The following is a 23,214-nucleotide window of genomic DNA, read 5'->3' as shown; positions in this document are numbered from 1 at the left end:
CTCACAGTGGGAGGCCTCACAGAAAGAACACTGGACCTGCCGAGTCAGAGTTCCAAGTGAGTTTGAGACCTAAACACGTCCACTGGCCAACTGAGTATTTGGGAGCAAAACATTTAGCTTCTCTGAGTTTTAGCTTCTACTCTTGAAAAATGGGGATTACATCTGCTCTATCTATTCAACAGCTAAGGCATGCAAAGTACTATGTTGGAAAGTACGATAAACATTTAAACTAATGATATTGTCTGTCATCTGATCTCTAGGAAAATTGAATATGTAAGCAGTACAAATTAACATTATTAAAATACTATTGGCCAAATAGGATTTTAACAACCAAGCATTGTGGATGTAAGTGCTTTTTAACCTTAGGAAGGAGGGTGGCGGTGTGAAAATGGAAAACCTCTTACCCTTCATTTGGCCAGACCAGGTGAGGAGGGACGGCTTTGGGGGGACGCTAAGAGATAGCTGACAGCCAATGGCCTCTACAAAGACTCAGATCAGGCCTTCTTCTTTTTTAATCTCCAACAACTAACACAGTGCCTAGCACAATCTCCTTTTGGTTAGCAGCCAAACTCTAAACCACTGCGCCACCAGGGCTCCGAGTACCTAATTAGTATCGTTAAATGAATAAATGAACTCAATGGCTGGCCCCAAAGGGGTTTTGACTGGAATAGAAAGTCAGCTGAGAACAAGTTTAACAACTGTTTACACATACATAGTGCTTTATAGCTTACACGAAGTTTTCATACACATTATGACTTTAACTCCTAAATAATTCTCATTTCTCAGATGGGGAAGATAAGGGTTATACAGCCAGTTAACAATGCAGCCGTGGCCTGAACTCAAGTTTCTGGCATCAAGTGCAATTTCTTTCTACTATCCAATTTTGCTTCTCGATAAAGAAAAGCTAACATCCTAAAATCAAGATCTTTATGATACACTTCTTATTAGCAATGGTACATACTTGAAGCAACTATAGTTGACTTTTTTATTTGTTTCGGAGACGGAAAGTTCCAATTGAAAATAAAATGGGCCTGAGATAAATGTGAACCATTAACAGGATGCTTATTAGAACAGTGAATCTAACAAAAACCTCCACAAACCTCTTTCAACGGGGTCATAGAAGTAGCCACCATCCCTGAGACTGCCAAACACAGATGGAAGAAGGTCAGCCAGGAAACGCTGAGCGAAGGCCCGAGCAGCAATTTTTTGTGCAGTCTCCATATGCTTGTGTACTATTTCCCACTGCTGTTGCTTACGACGTTCCTGTCAAAAGAAACACATTATCACAGATGGTGACTGAGCTATCATGTCCTCCCCAAATACTGACTCTAGTGAAGGAAATGTGCGGAAGATTTTGGACGTGTATCTGTATTAAAAAAAATGGACAGCAAGGTATCTATTCAAAGTTCATTTTTTTTCCATCAAGATTTTAATGTACTTCAACAACTAATAGATACTGAATTCAGAAAGGTATAAAAGATGGAGCTTGAGGTAAAACTCATCTGATCCATTTTCAAGTAAAACAATGTCAGGAGATACGTGTTTGACTGGATGGACGGTATCAAAAGGATAGAGATGATTATGTGTATTTTTAATTATAATCATCACAAAGTATAGCCGATATGAAAATTTTAGTTGCTTAGACATCATCAATTAAAGAACTTGGGCCAATGAATCAAGTTGTTTGTAATAATTCTCTGAATTCATAAAGTTGAAATGGTTCTGAAGATTATAAGAACCTCCTATTTTTTGTTGTTGCTTTATTTAGACCATACAATTATCTATAAAGCTAATGGTCTTTGCTACTGTCATGTAATTAGTATATTTTCTAGCTAAATCTATTTTCAAGGTTTAAGCAAATATAAGTCTAGATGATTTATAGTTTTCATTTATTTCATGATATATTTCTTAACAGCAAACAAAGAAATAAGTATTCTTTGATAAAGACTTCACTGGTTATTTCAACAAAGTTCATTTTGTCAGTGTTTATATTTGTAAGCCAATAAATCCCATAAACCCCATGCTCTTTACACCATTATTTAATTATTCATTTTGAAGGAAAATCTAAAGTTCATTTGATTAGGGATTGAGTAGAATTTCCCGGGACTATTCTCTGAGGTAAGTTAGGCTCTTTGGGAAATCATTTTAACTCTTAGGTATCAAGGCACTACCTTATCATTTGCTCATTCAGTGTACAACACAGGGTGACAGTTAATGCCAGAACCAGAAGATTCTCCAAGATGTCTGGGTCCAGTGTTTCCTAACTGGAAGGTCATTGGCATATTTTAAAAACTGGATTATAAAACTTTGCTTATTGAAGGTTCTAAACACCTATAACGTGAAAATTATTCTGTAAGGACCCAAGTAGTGGTGGTGTACCCCCAAGGGCACAGAAAAGGGCCTGGCCATGGGGGAAAAGACCCAGATTCTGTCTAGATCCCCTACTTCTTACCCCTCGCCCCTCCCCAAAACATTCCACTTTTTCCTTCCCTCAACCTTTTCTGCCACTGACTTTGGCAAATCAATTTTTTCTTTCTCTCGGACTCCTCATATTTAAGAGTCCCTTCCATTTCAGACACACATAATTTAAATTATTCCATTTAACAACCCTTGGGAACTCAATTTATGTAAGATGGAATCTAAAACATGTAATTCAGTCCATGAATGATCTAGTCATACAAGAGGAGAGACCTGAGCAACACATACTATCGGTCTTTTTCTAACATAGTTCCAAAGATCTTATGACATAGTACGTGTAATTTTGAGCATAATGCGTTAAATAGCCAAATATTATCTAAGAAAGAAAAACAGAATTCCGTACCTTTTCCTCTCGGTGTCGTCTTTCTTGCTCTTCAAGTCGCTGAACTTCAGCGAGTTCGATATTCCGTAATTCTTCGTACGCGTACTGATTGGCCCGCAGGTGGGCCAGCTCCTCTTCTTCCATTACTTCCAGAAGAGACTGCTCGATGGTCTTTCCCACCAAAACTTCTAGCATTGGTTTAACTTCAAGATCAAAGTCGAAGAGCTTAAACATACAAAATAAAGCAAATTTAAAATTTCAATCATGAACTGAGTGCCCAATAGAAAAATATAAAAAGAACAATAGTAATAGTGGGATATTATGTGAGTGTCTTTTGTGTGCCAGACACCATGCTGGCACTTTATCTATGGTCTTTAATCCTCAAAGCAACCCTGCAAGGAACACCGAACAGCATTTTGTTTACAGGCAAAATTCTATTAAGTCAAAGTTACAAAAGTCAGCAAGATGAACCCTGATACTCAACAATTTTAAGATCAAACTCTGAAACCCAAGAGAAATATCCTGTCTTTCTTATTCAGTGCTTTTTCTGCTCAATTTTTACTGGTTGTTTTTGATAACAGTTTGATGAACTAAGGAACAAGAATAACGGACATTTTGGTGATCCATTTCTAGGATTTACAGGCAAATGTACTCTCCTGTGGGGCTTCTGAAGATATTTTATTTCAATGACAGTTCTTTAAAGCTTCTTTAAGTCTTAAATCATTTAAGTCATTATGCATATAAGCATTTCCGTCTGTTCTTCAATTTCATAAACTGCCCTACTTATGCATGACACATTGATAAAAATGTAATTTTTTTAAAGTTATTTTTAACACAGAGAGATTGTCTTCATAGAAGTTAGGTATTACACAAGCAACTAATAGGGGTATCTTATTTTACACCAGGTTGTTATTTTTTCTTATTTGGTACAAGTCTACCTAATATACATACATAAACAGCATGCAAACAAATTAAATGTTTATATATTCTAAAAATATTTCTAATGATTTCATTCTTGATCAGAAAGAGAAGAAATAAGAACATAGTATTTAAAAACATTTCTAGTATTGCAGGAAAAAACTTACAGATAATACCTAGATTAAAGTCAATAAGTAAAATCTTTCTGATTGTGAAGTGGTTCTAAAACCAAAAACTCATTGCTGTCGAGCAGATTCCGAATCATTGCGACCCTACAGGACAGACCAGAACTGCCCCATAGGGTTTCCAAGGCTGTAATCTTTATGCAAGCTGACTGCCACATCTTTCTTCCATGGAATGGCTGGTGGGTTTGAACCACCAACCTTTAGGCTAGCAGCCAAGTGCTTTAACCACTGTATGACCAGGGCCCTCTGAAGTGGTTCTAGCACATATTAAGTTTTTAATTAAACCTAACTTTAATTCACTTATAAAAAGATAGAGGGAAGCCCAAAGTATGTACCTTACCTCTCCTTCCAGTATTTGGGTGGCCATGTCTTTGCCAGTTTTGGCAGGAATAAAGAGAGGTGTTGGTGGTCTGTCCAAAAACGCATCTGTCTGGCATTCCATATCAACTTCTATTATGCGGTCAGCAATTTCTTCAAGGTACAATTCTAAGAAGAATGCATATACATTGAGTTTGAAATTCTCATCTATTTCAAGCATATATGTGTATTTTGAAACCTTAGCTCCTTTAAAATAGAATTAAATGCATCAGAAAGTAAGTCTTAGAATGAAAGTGCTCAAATGTGGAGTTCAAATCACATGAGGAACTAAGAGTTTTTACATGTTTGGAAGACTACAGAACATTTATTGACTGTCTAGAAAGCACCGAGCTTTGTATTTGAAAACAGAACTAAAAAAGAGTACAAGATCAGGGGTGTGTACTAGATGCAAAGTATAATGGGAAGTGGGAAGACAATAACATGTGTGGATGACTGATAACGTGATCATGTATAACAAGTTGAAAACTCCTGGATGTTTTTTAAAATCATGCACCATGTGACCAGGTTACTTAATGTTCTCTCTACTCTACAGATTATAAACATACATGAAAACAAGTTTCATCTTAGAAATAACTCATAGGAGGCAGGGGCAGTGTGGTATCATGCCAAGAACATGAATACTGGAGTCAGATGTTGAACACGGGACCTAGCCAAGTTATATCTTCTCTGGGCCTCAGTTTCTTCATCTGTAAAGGGGATCATAATGATCTGTCTCATGGAGTCTTTGTAGTAATATAAGAAGATACACAGGTAAAGGACCTGGTATAGTCTCAGAGATACAGGAAATATTCAACACAAGGTGGCTGCTATTATGTCATTTATTACTCTCATGGTATAACATAAACGTGAAACCTAACTCTCAGAGTTATAACTAAATTGGCTAATCACAGACATACACAGATTCTAGACTTGGCCTCAAGGCAGAGGAAAAAGAGTGGAATGGTTCTCTTCTTTTTGCTCTTACCACCTGGAAAGAACCCTGATGACTCCACTCACCATCTTGCCAGGGTACCCGGTGGATCTTGAGTAGTTACATTGGTCCTAGGAAAACACCAAGTGTTGTCTGGTTGCCGAGATTCTGTCAACAACACAGCTAGACCCTATGGGTCTAGGTAAGCCTCCATAGCATCTAGAATAGTCAGACAAGTAGGAAGAAGTCTGGCACTGGCCTCAGGAGAGCTGTGTGGCCCTGGGGAATGTACAAAGCGAAAGGAGAACAAAACGAGGGAGTGGAAGGGGACTTGGTAAGAAAGGGATGGGACTCAGATCTGAGTGGGTGTCCTCCTCTCAACAGACCAATAAAATGCCAAAATGGACTGGGTCCCCATTTCACACTGCCCTGCAAGTCCTGATGAAAAGACCAGGGACTCATGATGGGGGATGCAGATGAAAAGTGAGAAATAATCCTAGTTTAAGAATAGAATATGTGACTGTTCCACACTTCCAGCCATACCCAATACAATAATATATACTGCTCCCCACCATGTGACTGGGGAAGTACTGGGAAGCATGTGAAATACATAAACAATACAGAGAAAGGCCAAATAAAAATGAACCGTGATGAAAACCTGAGTAAGCCAACGGCAATGGGAGCACACCTGTTTGCACATCCACGTGCTTTCTGCCTTCCACAGGCTCAGGAGTGCGCGGTCGGAGCTGTTCTCGGGCTCGCTTCCTGGCGAGGGCCCTCCTCTTAGCCTGCTGCTGCCTCTGAAGCTCGACAGGATCTGGCTGCCCAGCCTAACGGTGACAGAAGAGGCTTTTACATTTAGCATATAGACCTGCCTTCTGAAGGTGATTCCTAGATAGTATCAAAGCATCTGTCATGAAAACACTTCCAGATTATTAGTGACGGGATGATTCAAGTTTTATGGGAACTTTGTCAGGTAATTACAAAGATATCTGGTAGCATAAAAATAACTTCAAAGTATGGCTATTAACTGGGATAAATGGCTACAGAACCCTATATAATAAACTATCTTTCCTCACTCAAGCATTTTTACCATGAATTCCTCTGGTGCCTAGTAGAACTCATATGAATTTCAGTTACAATAAACTTTAATGTGTAGTTAAGAAACTGAAAAGCATTAGATTTTTTTTAATCCGAATTTCATTTGGATAGAATTTCCTTAAAAATATTTTAGTTCACAAAGAAAATATCCTCAGTCCAAGTGAAGCCTGTCCAAGCATACAAAAACACAACTGATTAAGGGATTGCTGTTGTTGTTATTACGTGCCATTGAGTCCGTTCTGACTCACAGAGACCCCATGCACCACAGAACCAAACAGTGCCCGGTCCTGCTCCATCCTCACAGTCGTTGTTATGCTTGAGCCCATTGTTGCAGCCACTGTGTCAGTCCATCTCCTTGAGGGTCTTCCTCTTTTTTGCTGACCCTCTACTTTACCAACCCTGATGTCCTTCTCCAGGGACTGAGCCCTCCTGATAACATGTCCAAAGTATGTGAGATGAAGTCTCGCCATCCTTGCTGCCAAGGAGCACTCTGGCTGTATTTTTTCCAAGACAGACTTGTTCGTTCTTCTGGCAGCCCATGAATATTCAATATTCTTCGCCGACACCCTAATTCAAAAGCATCAATTCTTCTTTGATTTTCCTTATTCATTGTCCAGTGATTAAGGGATTAAAATACAATTATTCACAGTGTTCTTCGATATTTGGCGGCTCTTGATTTGATATGGGGCATTCTCTATAGCTGACCTATGTTATCGCGAAGCGCACAGGAAAACAAAAGGAAAGATGAAAGCACCGAACATAAAAAATTTTAATATTTAAAATTAGAATTCGGAAAACTTTTTAACTGAAGCGACAGTGCAGCAACATTGAAGTAAAAATTACCTACAATCCCGTCTCCCTAATATAATGGCTACTGTCATTTAAATGCTACAGTTTTTGAAGTTGTGATGATACCACTGACACTATACTGTTTTTCTAACATAACACCTATATATTATAAACTTTTCCCTATATTTGCTTTGAACAGTGGAAAGAAGAGCATTAGCTCTGAAGTTCAGATTCCAACTCTTCAATTTGTTAACTACTAGAATTAGTAAGCCTTGGACTAAGAACCTAAATTTTCAGATACCCAGTTTTCTCATCTGTAAAATGGGAATACCAGAAACATCAATCTAAGGTTTCAAGTTGTAAGGAACAAATCAGATGATAATGTAAATAGTATAACAGTACCCGACATAATCATTTCCTTTTATTATAAAATAAGGCACATTACAAAATAAGAGGAATCATCTATAATTCCATTTTTCAAATACAATTACTAATATTTTGAGATTCTTTAACTTGTGTATTTATTCTACGTTATTATAAATACCATGCTTATTTCCATTTTCTCAATGGAGCAGAATTATAAATGTCAGCTCTTGGGGTGTTCACATAAATTTGACAAGTTCATTTTAGAAATGTTCTACCCATCGTTAACTATTTCAGGGGTCTAGTTAAACATTGCTTTAAAAAAAAAAGTTTTACTTTGAAATGATTACAGATTCACAGGAAATTGCAAAAAAGTGCGTAGAGTCCTATGTACTCTTCCCTTAGCTCCCCCCAGTGGTGACGTCTAATTGTACCAAGCCCAAACCAGAAAATCAGCGTTGGTAAAACACTGTTAACAGTCCTCATTCAGTTTTCGCAACGTCTACGTGCATTCATTTGTGCGTGTCTGTGTATATTAAAAAAACCAAACCCGATGCCATCAAGTTGATTCTGACTCACAGCAACCCTGCAGGACAGAGTAGAACTGCCCCACAGGGTTTCTAAGGCTGTCATCGTTATGTAAGCAGACTGCTGCATCCTTCTCCCACAGAGCAGCTGGTGGGTTTGAACTGCTGACCTTTTGGTTAGCAGCCGAGCATTTAACCACTGCATCACCAGGACTCCTTGTCTGTGTATATAGTGCTATGCATTTTTCCCTACATAGACTTGTGTAACCACCACCACAATCAGGATGTAAACCTTTGCCATCACCACAAGGGAATGCCCTTGTGCTACATTTCTGTATTTGTACCCAGGCCTCCTCCCACCCCTATCCCCCGGAAACCACCGATCTCTTCTCCGTCTCTATAGTTTTGTCCATCTAAGAATGTTATGTAAGAGGAATTATACAGTACATGACCTTTGAGACTGGCTTTTTTTTTTCCTACTAAACATAATGCCCTAAGATCCTTCCAGGTTGTTGTACGTATCAATAGTCAGTTTTTATTAGTGAGCAGTTGTCCTTTGTATGGAGGTACCAGAGTTTGTTTCGCCATTTACCTCCTGAAGAACACTTAGGTTGTGTTTTCAGTTTAAGCTATTCTGAATAATGTTCACGTAGAGGTTTATGTGTGAACATCAGCTTCCGTTTCTCTGGGATAAATGCCTAAGAGTGAAATTGCAGGGTTGAATGGTAAGTGTATGCTTAGTTTTGTAAATAACTGCCAAACAATCTTCCAGAGTAGAAATTGAAGTTGTACACTATTTTACATTCCCATCAGCAATGTAGGAGACTTCCAGTTGCTCCACATCCTCATCAGCACTTGTTCTTATTACTATTTTTTGTTTTAGCTGTTCTAAAAGGTATGTAGTTACATTTCATTGTGGTTTTAACTTGCATTTCCATGATGGTTAATGATGTTGAACATCTTTTCATGTGATTACTTGCCATCCATATCTACTCTTTGGTGAAATGTCTCCTCATATCTTTTGACCGTTATCTGACTGTTCTTTTACTGTTGAGTTTGGAGAGTTCTTTATGTATTCCAGATATAAGACCTTCGTTGGATAAGTGGCTTGCAAATATTTTCTTCTCTGTAGCTTGCCTTTTCCAACATATTAACAGGGTCTGTTATGGATTGAATTGTGTCCCCCCAAAATGTGTATCAGTTTGGCTAGGCCACGAGTCCCAGTATTGTGTGATTGTCCACCATTTTGTCATCTGATGTGACTTTCCAATGTTTTGTAAATCCTACCTCTATGATGTTAATGAGGCAGGATTACAGGCAGTTATGTTAATGAGTCAGGACTCATCCTATATGATTAGGTTGTATCTTGAGTTAATCTCCTAAGAGAGAAGGGACCAGAGAGACGGGGGACCTCATACCACCAAGAAAGTAGTGCCAGAAGCAGAGTGTGTTCTCTGGACCCGAGGTCCCTGCGCAGAGAAGCTCCTAGACCAAGGGAAGATTGATGACAAGGACCTTCCTCCAGAGCTGGCAGAGAGAGAAAGCTTTCCCCTGGAGCTGGCACACTGAATTTGGACTTCTAGCCTATTAGACTGTGAGAGAATAAATTTCTATTTGTTATAGCCATCCACTTGTGGTATTTCTGTTACAGTAGCACTAGATGACTAAGAGGGTTTTCACATCACAAGAGGAGTCCTGGCAGTGCAGTGGGTAAGCACTTGGCTGCTAATCGAAAGGTTGGTGGTTAGAACCTACCAGTCACTCCTCGGGAGAAAGATGTCAGTCTGCTTCAGTAAAGATTTACAGCCTTGAAAACCCTATGGGACTGTTCTAAGCCGTCCTGTAGGGTTCCTATAAGTTGGAATTGACTTGACCGCAATGAGTTTGGTTTGGGTTTCACATCACAAAGTTTTTAATTTTCATGAAGTCCAATTGATTATTTTTTATGTTATGGATTGTGCTTCTGGTGTGATATCTGAGAACTCTTCGCCTAGCCCTAGGTTCTGAAGGTTTTCTCCTACGTTGTCTTCTAAAAGTTTTGTAGTTTTAACTCCATAATCCATTTGCATTAATTTTTGTATATGATGTGAGATTTAGGTTGAAGTTCGTTTTATTATTTTTGCCTATATATGTGCAATTGCTTCAGCACTGTTTGTTGAAAAGGCTATCTTTCTTTCATTGAATTGCTTTTGTCCTCTTGTAAAAAAATCAGCTAGATATATTTTTGCTGGTCTATTTCTGGGTTCCCTTCTGTTCAATTGATCCATGTGTCTAAACCTCTGCCAATACCACAGTCTTGATTACTAGCGCTACACGTTGTTGTAGTTGTTAGGTGCCGTTAAGTCAGTTCTGACTCATAGCGACCCTATGTACAACAGAACAAAAACTGCCTGGTCCTGTGCCATCTTCACAATCATTATGTTTGAGCCCATGGTTGCAGCCACTGTGTCAAGGGTCTTCCTCTTTTTCGCTGAGCCTCTACTTTACCAAGCATGATGTCCTTCTCCAGGGACTGGTCCCTTCTGATAACATTTCCAAAGTACACGAGATGAAGTCTCGCCATTCTCACTTAAGTAGCGTTCTGGCTGTACTTCTTCCAAAGGACTATACAGTAAGTCTTAACATTGGTAGAATTCTTCCCACTTTACTCTTCTTTTTCAAAATTGTTTACTATGCTAGTTCCTTTGCCTCTCCATAAATTTTTACAATACACTTGCATATATCTGCATAAAATCTTGTATTTTGATAGGAATTGTGTTAAATTTATAGATCAATTTGGGGAAAACTGACACCTTTATTATGGTGAGTCTTCCAATCCATGCAAATGGTATATTTCTCCATTTATTTAGATATTCTTTGATTTCTTTCACTAGCATTTTGTAATTTTCAGGTTACAGCCCATGTATTCGTTAGATTTATGCCTAGGTATTCATTTTTTGAGTGACTGTAAATGGCATTGTGTTTTAAGTTTTGTTTTCCACATGTTCCTTTATAGTATACAGAAAGATGACTGATTCTGTGTGTTGACCTTGTATCCTTCAGTGCTGCTGAACTCATTTATTAGCTCCAAGAGTTTTTTGTTTTTTGTAGATTCCTTGGGATTTTCTATGTAGATAATATTATTATCTGCAAATTGGGATCGTTTCATTTCTTCCTTTCTCATCTTGATATCTTATTTCTTTGTTGCACTAGCTAGAACTTCCAGCACTATGTTGAATAAGAACTGTGAGAGTGGACATCCTTGTCTCAATCCTGATCTTATGGGGAAAGCTTTCACTCTTTAACCAGTAAGTATGGTATTAGTTGTAGCTATTTTGTGGATGCTGTATCAAGTTGAGAAAGTTCCTGTCTATTCCTAATTTTCTGTATTTATCATGAATGAATGTTGAATTTTGTTAAATGCCTTTTCTGCATCAATGAATATGATCATGTGATTTTTCTTCTTTAGCTTGTGGATATGGTGGATTACATTGACTGATTTTCAAATATTGAAACATCCTTGCATTCCTGTAATAAATCCCACTTGTTGTGGTGTATAATACTTTTAATATATTGCTGGATTCTATTGCTAATATTTTGTTGAGGATCTTTGCAACTAACTTCATGAAAAATATTGGTCTCTAGTTTTTTTTTTCCCCCCTTTGTCTGGTTTGGGTATCGGGGCAACGCTAGTCTCATAAAATGAGTTTTGAAGTATTTCCTTAAAATTGATGATAATAATTAAACATCCGGTAGAATCCTCCAGTGAAACCATCTCGGCCTGGAGATTTCCCTTTTGGAAATTTTTCAATTAGAAATTCAATTTCTTTAGCAGTTACAGGATTATTCAGATTATCTATTTCATACTGAGTGAGTTTTGGTAGCTGACAGTTTGAAGGGTTCATTTCATCTAAGTCATCAAATTTATGTAGTATTCCCTTATTATCCTTTTAATCTTTTAATGTGGGAAGTGGAGGGTCGACTAGCACTGCCTTGTTGTTGCCATGTGGGGATGGAAGTTCAACTCCCACCTCGGCCTTGCCGACACCATGGAGAGGGGCAGAGCAGTTCTGTCGGTGTTAGGCTAGAGTAGAGGTGTAGTACTGTCAAAACGTGTTCTGTTCTGGGAGGCTGCCCTTTTGCTAGTTCTTTGGCTAGAGGGAGCAGGCTTTCCCGGGGTTGACCCTGTTGGTGGTTCTGGGTTAGAGGCTTCCCCAGTGTCCTGAATGGGATATGGAGGAGGTAAAAAGAAATCCTAGGGAACTCACAGCCATTGTGTTCAAGTCCCAAAATCCCTCGCCACTGCACCTTCTGCTTTCTACCTTTCAGAGTCTTTCTGTGTTTGTTTATGTTATGGCTAGGGTTTTTAGGGGGAGAACTAGGAAGGAATGGGTGAATTCCATCTTGTCTGAAAGTCTCAGTGGAGACTTTTAAGGTATGGTGCTAACTAGTTGACTAAAACCTGTTGCCGTTGAGTCGATTCCCACTCATAGCAACCTTATAGGACAGTGTTAAAAAGCAAAGAAGTCACCTTGAAGACTAAAGTACGCCTGACCCAAGCCATGGTGTTTCCAATTGCCTTATCTACATGCGAAAGCTGGACAATGAATAAGGAAGACCGAAGAATTGACGCCTTTGATTTATGGTACTGACGAAGAATATTGAACATACTATGGACTGCCTAGAGAATGAACAAATCTGTCTTGGAAGAAATACAGCCAGAATGCTCCTTAGAAGCAAGGATGGCGAGACTTCATATCACTTACTTTGGACATGTTATCAGGAGGGATCGGTCCCTGGAGAAGGACATCATGCTTGGTAAAGTAGACAGAAGGTCAGTGAAAAAGAGGAAGACCCTCAAGGAGATGGACTGACACAGTGTCTGCAACAATGGGCTCAAGCATAACAGCGATTGTGAGGATGGCCCAAGACCAGGCAGTGTTTTGTTCCGTTGTATGTAGGGTTGCTATGAGCTGGAACTGACTTGACAGCACCGAACAACAACAACAGGAAAAGCAGAACTGCCCCACAGGGTCTGAACGGCTGTAATTTTAATGGAAGCAGGCTGCCACATCTTTCTCTCACGGAGCGGCTGGTGGGCTCGAATTGCTGACCTTTCGGTTAGCAGGTGAGTGCTTAACCACTGTGCAACCGGGGCTCCATTAGTTGACTAAGAAATGAAAAATGTAGATGGTTCTATTTTCTATATTTGTACTAGGTATGCCAGTGTTCCTGGTACCATCACAAGAAAATGTTGAGGCATACGTCTATATCATGTTTGAAGTGTTGGTTCCAAATGCTGGTTCCTGGACTGACTGTATCAAAATTACCCAGAGAAGTTTATTAAAAATGCATATTCCTGTGTCTAATCCTTGGAGGTTTCAGTTCAGTAGTTCTAAGGTAGGATTTAAGCATACATATTTTTAATAAGTTTTCTAGGTGATTCTGATGCACACCCAGGTTTGAGAACCATTGCTTCAGATGATCTAACATTCCATATATATCCGTGTGGTGTTAGGCACTTAGACATTATATACTATTTATAGATTAACCTAACCGTATTTTAGTTCTGTGCCAAGAAATCATCACATTTAATATCATATCATGTCTTACTCATCTCTGTATCCTAGGTACTCGGCAGAAGACCTAATACTCAATAAATATTTGCAGAGTGAATTAAAGAAGCATAACTCAGAGTTTTTGATTAAATAATGACATAGTATTAGAGTACGGCTCATCTAAGCAAGCCAGTAATGGTGACCTGAATGGGTTAGGCCAGTACCGCTCAGCGTGTGGCTCTCAGGTTAGTGCCATCCATGAACTGTGGGCCCAGCTCTGTAACAATTTCAGGACAGAAATTGAGAGTAAAAGTTTAGAAACTTTCAGAGCAATTATGACAATTAGACTTTTTTGAATCTAATAATAAAATTGAACCATATTTTGTGTGCTTTTTTTTTTCATTTCATTTTTTAGTAATTCATCGTTATGGTATTTTATACATTTTGGTCTGCAACAAACACACAAACAAACAAATTGGTCCTTCACCACAGATAACCTAGGAATCTCTGTGTTAGACCATTCAAATTATACTAACCAGCGGTAACGTCTGTAGAGCATAAGTGTTGCCTCGGATCACCCTTCTGTCATACATTATGTTTCCAAAATGCATAGGTTCGTTCTCTCTGTAAAACAGCAAATTTTAAATAACTGCCTTAATAGAGTGTTGGTATCTATAAATGGAAGTGATTTTCAGTAAGATTTGGATTAAGACGAAAATACTTAAATAGATTTTTGTTTTAGCACAATCCATAAAATAAGAAGACAGATGGTTACCAGTCAGGGAAGGCATATTACAAACCAGGCCCTTCACACACATGATCCTTCCTTACTCGCCGTAAGTCATCAAGTTAGGTACCATGATTCCCATTTGGCAGAAGAGGACACAGACTCAGAAAGCAATCTGCCTAAGGTCACTTAGCAAGTAAGTGGCAGAGCTGCATTTAGACTGTAAATCTGTTGGGACTACTGAACATGTGTGAAACGGCCCGTCTGAAAAGGGCCCCACCCTAAAGGACTAAAAAAAGTTTGATTCAAGGATTTGAAAGTTACATTAATAAAACAATCTGGCTTTAAAAAAATAAGTCAGATTTCTCATTGTTCTTTAAACTCAATCTTTTTTTAAAAGTTATTGTTTTAAATGTTGACAAAAATTTAATTTCAGGGATCAGAATGAAACAATAGTGAAAAACACACACCTAGTATTTTCATTCAGAAGTCTTCAAACGATATCCTATTTACAGCTATGAAACCAAACACCGACTCTATGCCAATAACGGTGCTCTATCAGAAATGATTTTGAGAGGGCAGTATGTTGCTTACTTATCATATGCTGAAGCCACTAACGAATGACCTGACTCCATATTATTTAAAACCCAGACAGGTTTCACTCCTCATCTTACTGGCCCTCTGTGCAGTGTCCAGCTCAGCTGACCACTCCTTCCTGAAACGCTCTCTTTCCTTGGCCCGTGACTCCACTGCGGTCTTTGGATCGGTTTCCTACTGCTCGGCTGGTCTTTGTTTGCTGGCTCCTCCCGGACAGGAGGGTTTCTTCAGAGCTCAGCCCTCTCTTGTCCTCAGTTGACCTCATCTATTTTCAAGGCTGCGATTAGGATCCTGATACCTAAAACTCCCAATTTTACTGTACCTTCAGAGCTCAGACGTCTCTTCTGAGCTCCAGGCATGTATACCGACTGCCCAGTATACTGACTGCCCATTGACGTCTCACAAGGATGTTTCAAAGGCAACCTCAAAATTCAACTACTCAACTAATTATTGTTCATCACTTCATCTCGTTACATCTTCAGTGTTCCCTATCTCAGCAAATGGTACTGCGGACCACCCACTGGCTCAACCCAGAAACCTGGCTGTCATCTCTGATTCTTACCCCTTACCCGCCCCCACATCGAGCAAGTCCTATGACTCTGCCCCCAAATCTCCCTCGTATCCACCCATTGCTCCCAGCCGCGCTGCCTTTTACCTGGGTTACCACACCAGTCTCTTAGCAGCCTGACCATTTCAACCTGCTGCCTACATCGCAGCCACTGATCTTCTCAAACGGAAAATCCAAACAATGCTTACTTGTTTAAAGCCTCCTACTGCTAATTACCACTATCAGTTTGTTGTACTGTGGTGGCTTGTGTGTTGCTGTGATGCTGGAAGCTATGCCACCAGTATTTCAAATACCAGCAGGGTCACCCATGGTGGACAGGTTTCGGTGGTGCTTCCAGACTAAGACACACTAGGAGGAAGGACCTGGCAATCTACTTCCAAAAAAAAAACAAATTAGCCAGTGAAAACCTTACGGACAGCAGCGGAACACTGTCTGATAAAGTGCCGGAAGACAAGCCACTCAACACTGAGGACGGTGCAAGACTGGGCAACGATTTGCTGTACATGGGGTCACTGTGGGTCAGAACCAACTGGACGGTATCTAACAACAACAGTGCTAATTAAACTAACAATGAGGAACAATTTTGGACCCACGACACTGTCAAAAAACAAAAGTCCATAATCTATTGCTGGTGAAGCTGCTGGAGAAAAGTTAAAGTGCTCCACCTGATCGTATTAAAAGTACCAATGGCCACGGGAATGCAGGATGTAACAGGGAAACAACGTGCAGGGGGAGAGGATGAATGGGACCTCGCTGTACCTTCCGCACAACTTCTGTGTGATCTAGCGGTGTCAGAAGCCGTCCAAATTCACGAGGGGGAGAGAGAATCACCATCAGCACAAAGCTGATTCCTACGAGGTGGAGGCCAGACATACCTCCACTCTCCAACTTTTTCACCATCTGACACCAGCCGTCCTCCCCATGGCACTCTCTACTTCTCTGCTGGGTTGATCTGAGCCATCTGAATGAGGAAAGAGACCTTAATAGACCCAATCCTTAAACCACCTAAAATTACATTTGCCTCTAGAGCTCCTTAAAAGCTGATAATTTTAGAGCCCCCCCCCGGGTCTCTTCTCTACCTACCTGCAGATGTCTAAAAGTTCTTATAGAGAATCGGAGGTTAATGGCTTACACGGCTACTGTTGTCAGCTGCTGTCGAGTTGACTCTGATTCGTGGTGACCTTATGCACAACAGAAGGAAACTTCCCCGGGCCTGCGTCATCCTCACGATTGCCAGCATCTTTGAGTCCATCATTGTGGCTACTGCGCCAATTCATCCCACGGAGGGTCTCCCTTGCCTTTGCTGGCCCTCTGTGTTACAAAACATGGTGTCCTCCTCTAGTGATTGATCCCTCCTGATAACTTGTCCAAAGCAAGCCAATTGGACAGTGTTCTGTTGTGATCCATAAGGTTTTCATTGGTGAATCTTCAGAAGTAGATCGCCAGGCCTTTCTTCCGAGTCTGTTTTAGTCTGAAGTGCCCTGCAACCTGTCCACCATGGGTGACCCTACTGGTATTTGAAATACCAGAGGCATAGCTGCCAGCATTACAGCAGCACACAAGCCACCACAGCTTGATAAACTGACAGATGGGTAGTAGACAAGGCTACTAACGTATCAATATTCCCTAACTCATTCCTACTTATTCATAATCATAAATGAGATTGTATCCATTCCTGTTTTGACATGGAAATGGATGAAGAGAAAAGGACATTCAGTGGGTAGGACAAGTGGAGAAAACAGGAAAATCTGGAAAAAGCAAAGATAAACACTGAAGAACACAGTTCTGTCTACGACTGTATTAGCTTCTTATTGCTGCTGTAATAAATTACTACAAACTTAGTAGCTTAAAACAACATAATTTATAATCTTACATGTCTGGAGGTCAGAAGTCCAAAATGGGTCTCACCAGGCTAAAATCAAGATATTAGCAGGGCTGTATTCCTTCCAGATGCTCTAGGGGAGAATCCGTTTCCTTGTCTTTTCCAGCTTCTAGAAGCTGCCTGCATTCTTTGGCTTGTGGGCCTTCCAGTAACTGCATCACTCCAATCTCTGCTTCCATTGTCACATCTCCTCCTCTGACTCTGACCCTCATGCCTCCCTTTTAAATGGACCCTTGTGATTACACTGGACCCACCTGGATAATCCAGAATAACTACTCCATCTCAATATCCTGAACTTAATCACATTTGCAAAGTCTCTTTTGCCATGTAAGGTAACATGTTCGCAGGTTCTTGGGATTAGGACCATTATTCTTTGGGGGACAATTGTTCTGCATACCACAATGATTCAACTGGGCAGGATCAAATAAAAAATATATTCTAAGGTAATTTTGTCAATTTATTCACATTTAGAAACATTGCTGTTTCATTAGAAGGGCTATGAATCCTTTACCAAAGGATTTGTGAAATAAGGATGTCATTATCACAGTTTTCTTTGGACACATGCCTTGTTATGGATTGAATTGTGTTCCCTCAAAATATGTGTTATAAATCCTAACTTCTATGCCTGTGGTTATAATCCCATTTGGGAATGGGTTGTCTTTATTATATTAATGAGGCAGGATTAGTGTAGGGTGTGTCTTGAGTCAATCTCTTATAAGATATAAAAGGAGCAGATTCAGGAAGCAGAGATGGGAGATGACAGATGCCAAACCAGATGGAGATCTCCAAAGAACTGGGAAACAGAAGCTGAGGAGACAAGGACGCTCCCCCAGAGCAGACAGAGACAGAAAGGCTTCCCCTGGAGCTGGCACCCTGAATTAGGACTTCTAGCCTCCTAAACTGTAAGAAAATAAATTTCTGTTTGTTAAAGCCACCCACTTGCGGTATTTCTGTTATAGCAGCACTAAATAACTAAGATATCCTTAAAGGTGAATTTAATAGAGTTTATTGTCACTTAACTACCAACAAGTACATAAAAGATGTATTATATTTTCTTGCTTGTAAAATGAGAAAATTGGTATTTAAGACTTATGATTCTAAGAAAAGGTGGAATCTTGGCTAATCTTCGGAAGTAGACCACCAGGCCTTAAACTACCTAAACCGCATTAGGCTCACATTAGGCTTGTGTTAAATTTTTAGATTCTTTCCAAAGGGAAAATCAGGTATTCCTGCAATTGACTTTCCATACTTATAGAACTTTACAGTCATCCAATTACATTTCATCTTCTGATTTCAGCCCAGTTATACACTCTGTCGGAGCCCTGGGGGCACAGTGGTTGGCTGCTAACCAAAATGTCGGCAGTTTGAATCCACCAGGCCCTCCTCGGAAGCTCAACAGGGCAGTTCTACTCTGTCCTATAGGGTTGCTTTGAGTCGGAATCAACTCAGTGGCGACGGGTTTCAGGGTTTTATACACTCCATCAAGGTAATTTGGAACCTTGACTCTCCTCGATTATATTAAGCTATCCACTCCAGCCATGTGTCATCTGAAAGATTTATCCAGTTGAAGTATAAAACTTTGATCAAGAGAGGGTCTAGGACTTCACAGGATGGAGATTTTTCACCAAATTGACACAAAAGTATACTCTCTTTGCATATGGTCATCTAGTTACTCATCAGCAAGTGTAGGTAATAGTATTCTCCTGGACAAGGAGCCCTGGTGGTGCAGTGGTTAAGAACTCAGCTGTTAACCAAAATGTTGGGGGTTCGAATCCACCAGCAGCTACATGGGAGAAAAATGTGGCAGACTGTTTCCACAAATATTTAAAAAAAACCAAACCCACTGCCGCTGAGTTGATTCCAACTCATAGTGACCCTACAGGACAGAGCAGAACTCCCCCATAGGGTTTCCAAATCTTTACAGAAGATCGCCACACCTTTCTTCTGCAGAGTGGCTGGCAGGTTCAAACCTCATTCGAACCACCAATCTTTGGTGAATAGCCGACTGCTTTAACCGTTGCACCACCAGGGCTCCTTTCCATAAAGATTACGGCCTAGGAAACCCTATAGGGCCATTGTACTCTGTTCTATAGGGTAGCTATTGTTTCTGATGGCAGTGGGTATTCTCCTGGACCATTTTCAATATTAATAAGGCTATAATGGCTACCATGGAAAGTGGTCTCAACTATTTTTTTGAAATTGAGATTTCACTGTCTTCAGCATTACCTTAACACACTGATCAAGGAATTACTTCAACATTTCAACAACTAACTCTATCTCCCTCTCCCCCACAAAAAGTATTTGTTCCTTATGAACTACCATTGATTCTTGTTTATCTTATTTGTTGGTCTGATTTAATGATAATGATTTGTAAGCAACTACGGTGAAACCTGGAAAGCCTGGAGGCGTAGTGGTTAAGTGCTATGGCTGCTAACCAAAAGGTTGGCAGTTTCAATCTACCAGGTGCTCCTTGGAAACTCTATAGAGCAGTTCTACTCGGTCCTATAGGGTCACTATGAGTTGGAATTGACTCGAGGGCAACAGGTTTGGTTTGGCTGGTTTACAGTGAAACCTGTGAGAGCCAGAACGCGACGGGACCACTTTGTTTTTCCAGGTTTTGCAAAGCTTTCCACCTTTGGCAGGGTGCAGTCTTACCACTTTTCTACCGCTCTCTGTTAGTGGAGAATATTTGAGTTTTCCTTCCCTGACAAGTTTCCGCCTTACACGGGTTCTGGCTTTCACAGGTTTTACCATATTTAAAGGCAATAGATAGTGTTTTTGAAAGGAGTCCAGTTTTAAACTGAATCCTTTTGTCATATAAATAATCCCTGCCCACATTTAATTTCTCTGTTTTTGTTTTCTTAAAGTGATAGACGTCTCTTATTTAAAAAGCTCCCAGTAAGGTGCTTGGGCACACAGCCGACCACCAGTAAACATTTAGTTGACTCAGACTTTGTGAAACGAGCCGATCTCTGTGTACGTGTCATCAGTCATGCCCAGCAACTCAATACAACATCACTAAAATTGTCCCAGTGCCGCCACTCGCCCTTCTTGCTTCGTTTCTCCATGCCATTGGAGAGCTTTTTAGAGAAGAAATTTTATTTCGGGGGAGTGTAGGCAAGGGAAAGCACAGGCAGGTCTCGCCAGCATGGAGGGCCAGGCCCGGGCCCTGGGATGGGCTGCAGCTGGAGACCACAAAGAGGTTGATTGGGGAGAGCGGCTCGGGCACTCACGGCTGCAACAGGCTGTCCCGGTAACGGCGGCGCTGGCAGGGCAGGGGCCGTGGCCGGCTGGTGTAGGTGTAGGTGCCCATGGCCGGGGAGCTGTGGTCGGTCAGCGAAAGGGTCACGTCCGGCCTCGGGCCGCCTTCTTTACGGTGGAGCCTGGCCTTGAGGCAGGTGGGCGCTAAGGTGTCGTGGGAACCGGATAGATGTAAGTAGTGCCAGGGACAGGGATTCCGCGACGCAAGCAGGGGCGATACGAAGTGAGGCGGGCGAGACGGGAGGTTGCCAGGGCAGGCTGTGGGTGCCACGCTAGGCTCCCTCCAAGGAGCGTAAAGCCTGCCGGCTACGCCCACAACGGTTGCCGAGCAACGAGGATCTCCATCGGTCCGCGGGACCTCCGTGGAGTTCCGGTCCCGGGCGCGGGGCACTTCCGGCTCCTGGCTCCGCCCCGCCGCGCCTGCACCATAGGAACGCCTGCGCCCCAGCGGTTGTCCGGCTAAGGAGGCGCGGGTGGCGGTGGTCCCCAGCTCTGGGGTGGAGGCTGGCTTGGTAAGGCTGATGTCCGCTTCCTTCTCCCTGGCCCACGTACTCCCCGCTGGCCGCGGCGTCTTCTGCTGTTTCTCTTCCAGCCACTGCTGCCGCCCTGCTGCGCCCCGAGCTGCTCCTGCTGTCACGCACGCATGGCACCAGCTCTGTTACGTGCCACGGGGCAGGGCTTCCCCGGGGTTCCCGGCACCCACACCCTCCTCTACCCTCTGTCCAGAGCCGGCGGACGCTGCCCTGCAACTTGTCTGTGCTTTCCCAGCTTACTTCTCCGCTTACTGGTCTTGCCAGCACTCTGGAGGACCCTTGGGTGCACCGATCGACAAGGACTGCCCTGCAGCCGTCTAGTTTTGGGAAGGGGTGGGCCTGTCTGGTGGTTACTTGAATCTTTCTTTTAGGTCCTCTATGCCTTAATCCATGGTCCCTGGGTAGTGCAAATGGTTTCCTCTGGTCTGCTAACCTGCAGTTTGGCGGTTTGAATTCACCCAGTGTTGCTGCGGAAGAAAGGCCTGGTGATCTGCTTCTGTAAAGATTACAGCCAAGAAAGTCCTATGGAGCTGTAGCACGTAGGGTGTCATGTGGGGTCACCGTGAGTCAGAACGGACTCCAGGGCACCCAACAACAACCACAACCACGTGCCTTAAACCATCAGGTTCTAGCCTCTGAAAAATGATGCTGACTGAGCTGGATCTGTGCTTAGAAACACAGGATGACTTGGTTTTAGTGGAGCCCTGGTAGCACGGTGTTTCAGAGCTTGACTGCTAACCAAAAGGTCTGCAGTTGGAATCCACCAGGTGCTCCTTGGAAACCCTATAGGGCAGTTCTACTCTGTCCTGTAGGATCACTATGAGTTGGGAATCGTCTCTGCAGGAGGGTGTGTATATTTATTTATTTATTTATTTATTGATGATGTTAAAAATCTTACAGTTTGACTAAGTGAAGTGTGATAATCGTTTGCATTTTCATTTACTCTTTCAGTTCAGTGCTGTCTGAATTTGAATCCAGGTTGACAATTTACTAGCCCCAGAACCTTGGGCAGGTTAGTCATTTTCCTAATCTGCAAATTGGGGATAACTGGATTTCTCTCTTGGGGTTTGTTCTAAGGATTAAGAGAATTAATAAATACAAAATACTTAGGACTATGCTGAGTCAGTGGCAAGCCATTATATTATAAGATCTCCTGGACTGCTCCTGTGCTTTGAAGCTAATAGTCTAAAGCAGATTTAGGCGTTGTGTAAATAGTGCTAACAAAGGTGCATGATAAATGCTAGAGGTAACAATGCTGCTGGAACATTTTAGATCTGATTAGTTAATTTTAAGGTAATTTAATGAAAGGGCTAAAGCTGAAAATGGCGCTTAAATTGTGTTTGGAAAATAATAACATTAAAAAAATGGCTTTATTATGATACAATTCACATACCATACAATTCACCTATTAAAAGTGTAAAAAAAAAAAAGTGTACTGTTCAGTGGTTTTTAGTAAATTCACAAGGTTGTGCAACCATTACCATTATTTAATTCCAGAACATTTTCGTCAGTCACCAAAAGAAATCCGTTAACAGTCACTCCCCATTTCTTCCTCTCCCAGCTCTTGGCAACCACTAATCTACTTTCTGTTTCTGCGGATTTGCCTATTCTGGACATTTCATGTAACGGAAACGTACAACGTGTGGCCTTTAGTATTTGGCTTCTTTCTCTGAACCTAATGTTGTCAAGGTTCATTTACGTTATAGTATGTATCAGTATTTCTTTTTTATGGCTGACAAATATTCTGTAGTCTGACCATACCACATTTTATTTGTCTACTTGGTTGTCTTTTGAATGATAGTATTTGGCAAAAATCTTGGGGGAAGTGCATTCAGAATGGAGGATATGGCTTGATCAGAAGCTCAAAAGCCCAAAGTGTATTTGGAGAACTATAATCAATCTTAGCAGAAATACAACCAGAATGCTCCTTAGAAGTGAGGATGGTGAGACTTGGGCTCGCTTACTATGGACACATCATCAAGTGAAGCCAATCGCTAGAAAAGGACATCATGTTTGGTAAAGTAGAGGGTCAGTGAAAATGAAAGAAACCCTCCATGATATGGATCTACACAATAGCCGCAACCATGGACTCAAACATACCAATGATCATGAAGATGGTGCAGGGCCAGACAGCCTTA

At 41.2% G+C, this 23,214-nt stretch overlaps 1 protein-coding gene across 1 annotated transcript; it reads right to left on the bottom strand.

Annotated features, from left to right (window-relative positions):
• Positions 1–881: 881 nt before the first annotated feature.
• Positions 882–22,097, bottom strand: RSPH3 (radial spoke head 3). The gene is made up of 7 exons (XM_023728283.1): positions 22,068–22,097; positions 20,516–21,198; positions 14,045–14,132; positions 5,880–6,021; positions 4,244–4,389; positions 2,822–3,025; positions 882–1,263 (listed from the first exon to the last, which is right to left on the bottom strand). The coding sequence occupies exons 1-7, from the start codon at positions 22,095–22,097 to the stop codon at positions 1,066–1,068; spliced, it is 1,491 nt and encodes a 496-aa protein (XP_023584051.1). The 3' UTR covers positions 882–1,065.
• Positions 22,098–23,214: the final 1,117 nt, after the last annotated feature.

This window comes from Trichechus manatus, unplaced genomic scaffold (assembly GCF_000243295.1).
Source record: "Trichechus manatus latirostris isolate Lorelei unplaced genomic scaffold, TriManLat1.0 scaffold00002, whole genome shotgun sequence".
Classification (NCBI taxonomy): Eukaryota; Metazoa; Chordata; class Mammalia; order Sirenia; family Trichechidae; genus Trichechus; species Trichechus manatus.
This window is presented reverse-complemented; position numbering and strand designations above follow the sequence as displayed.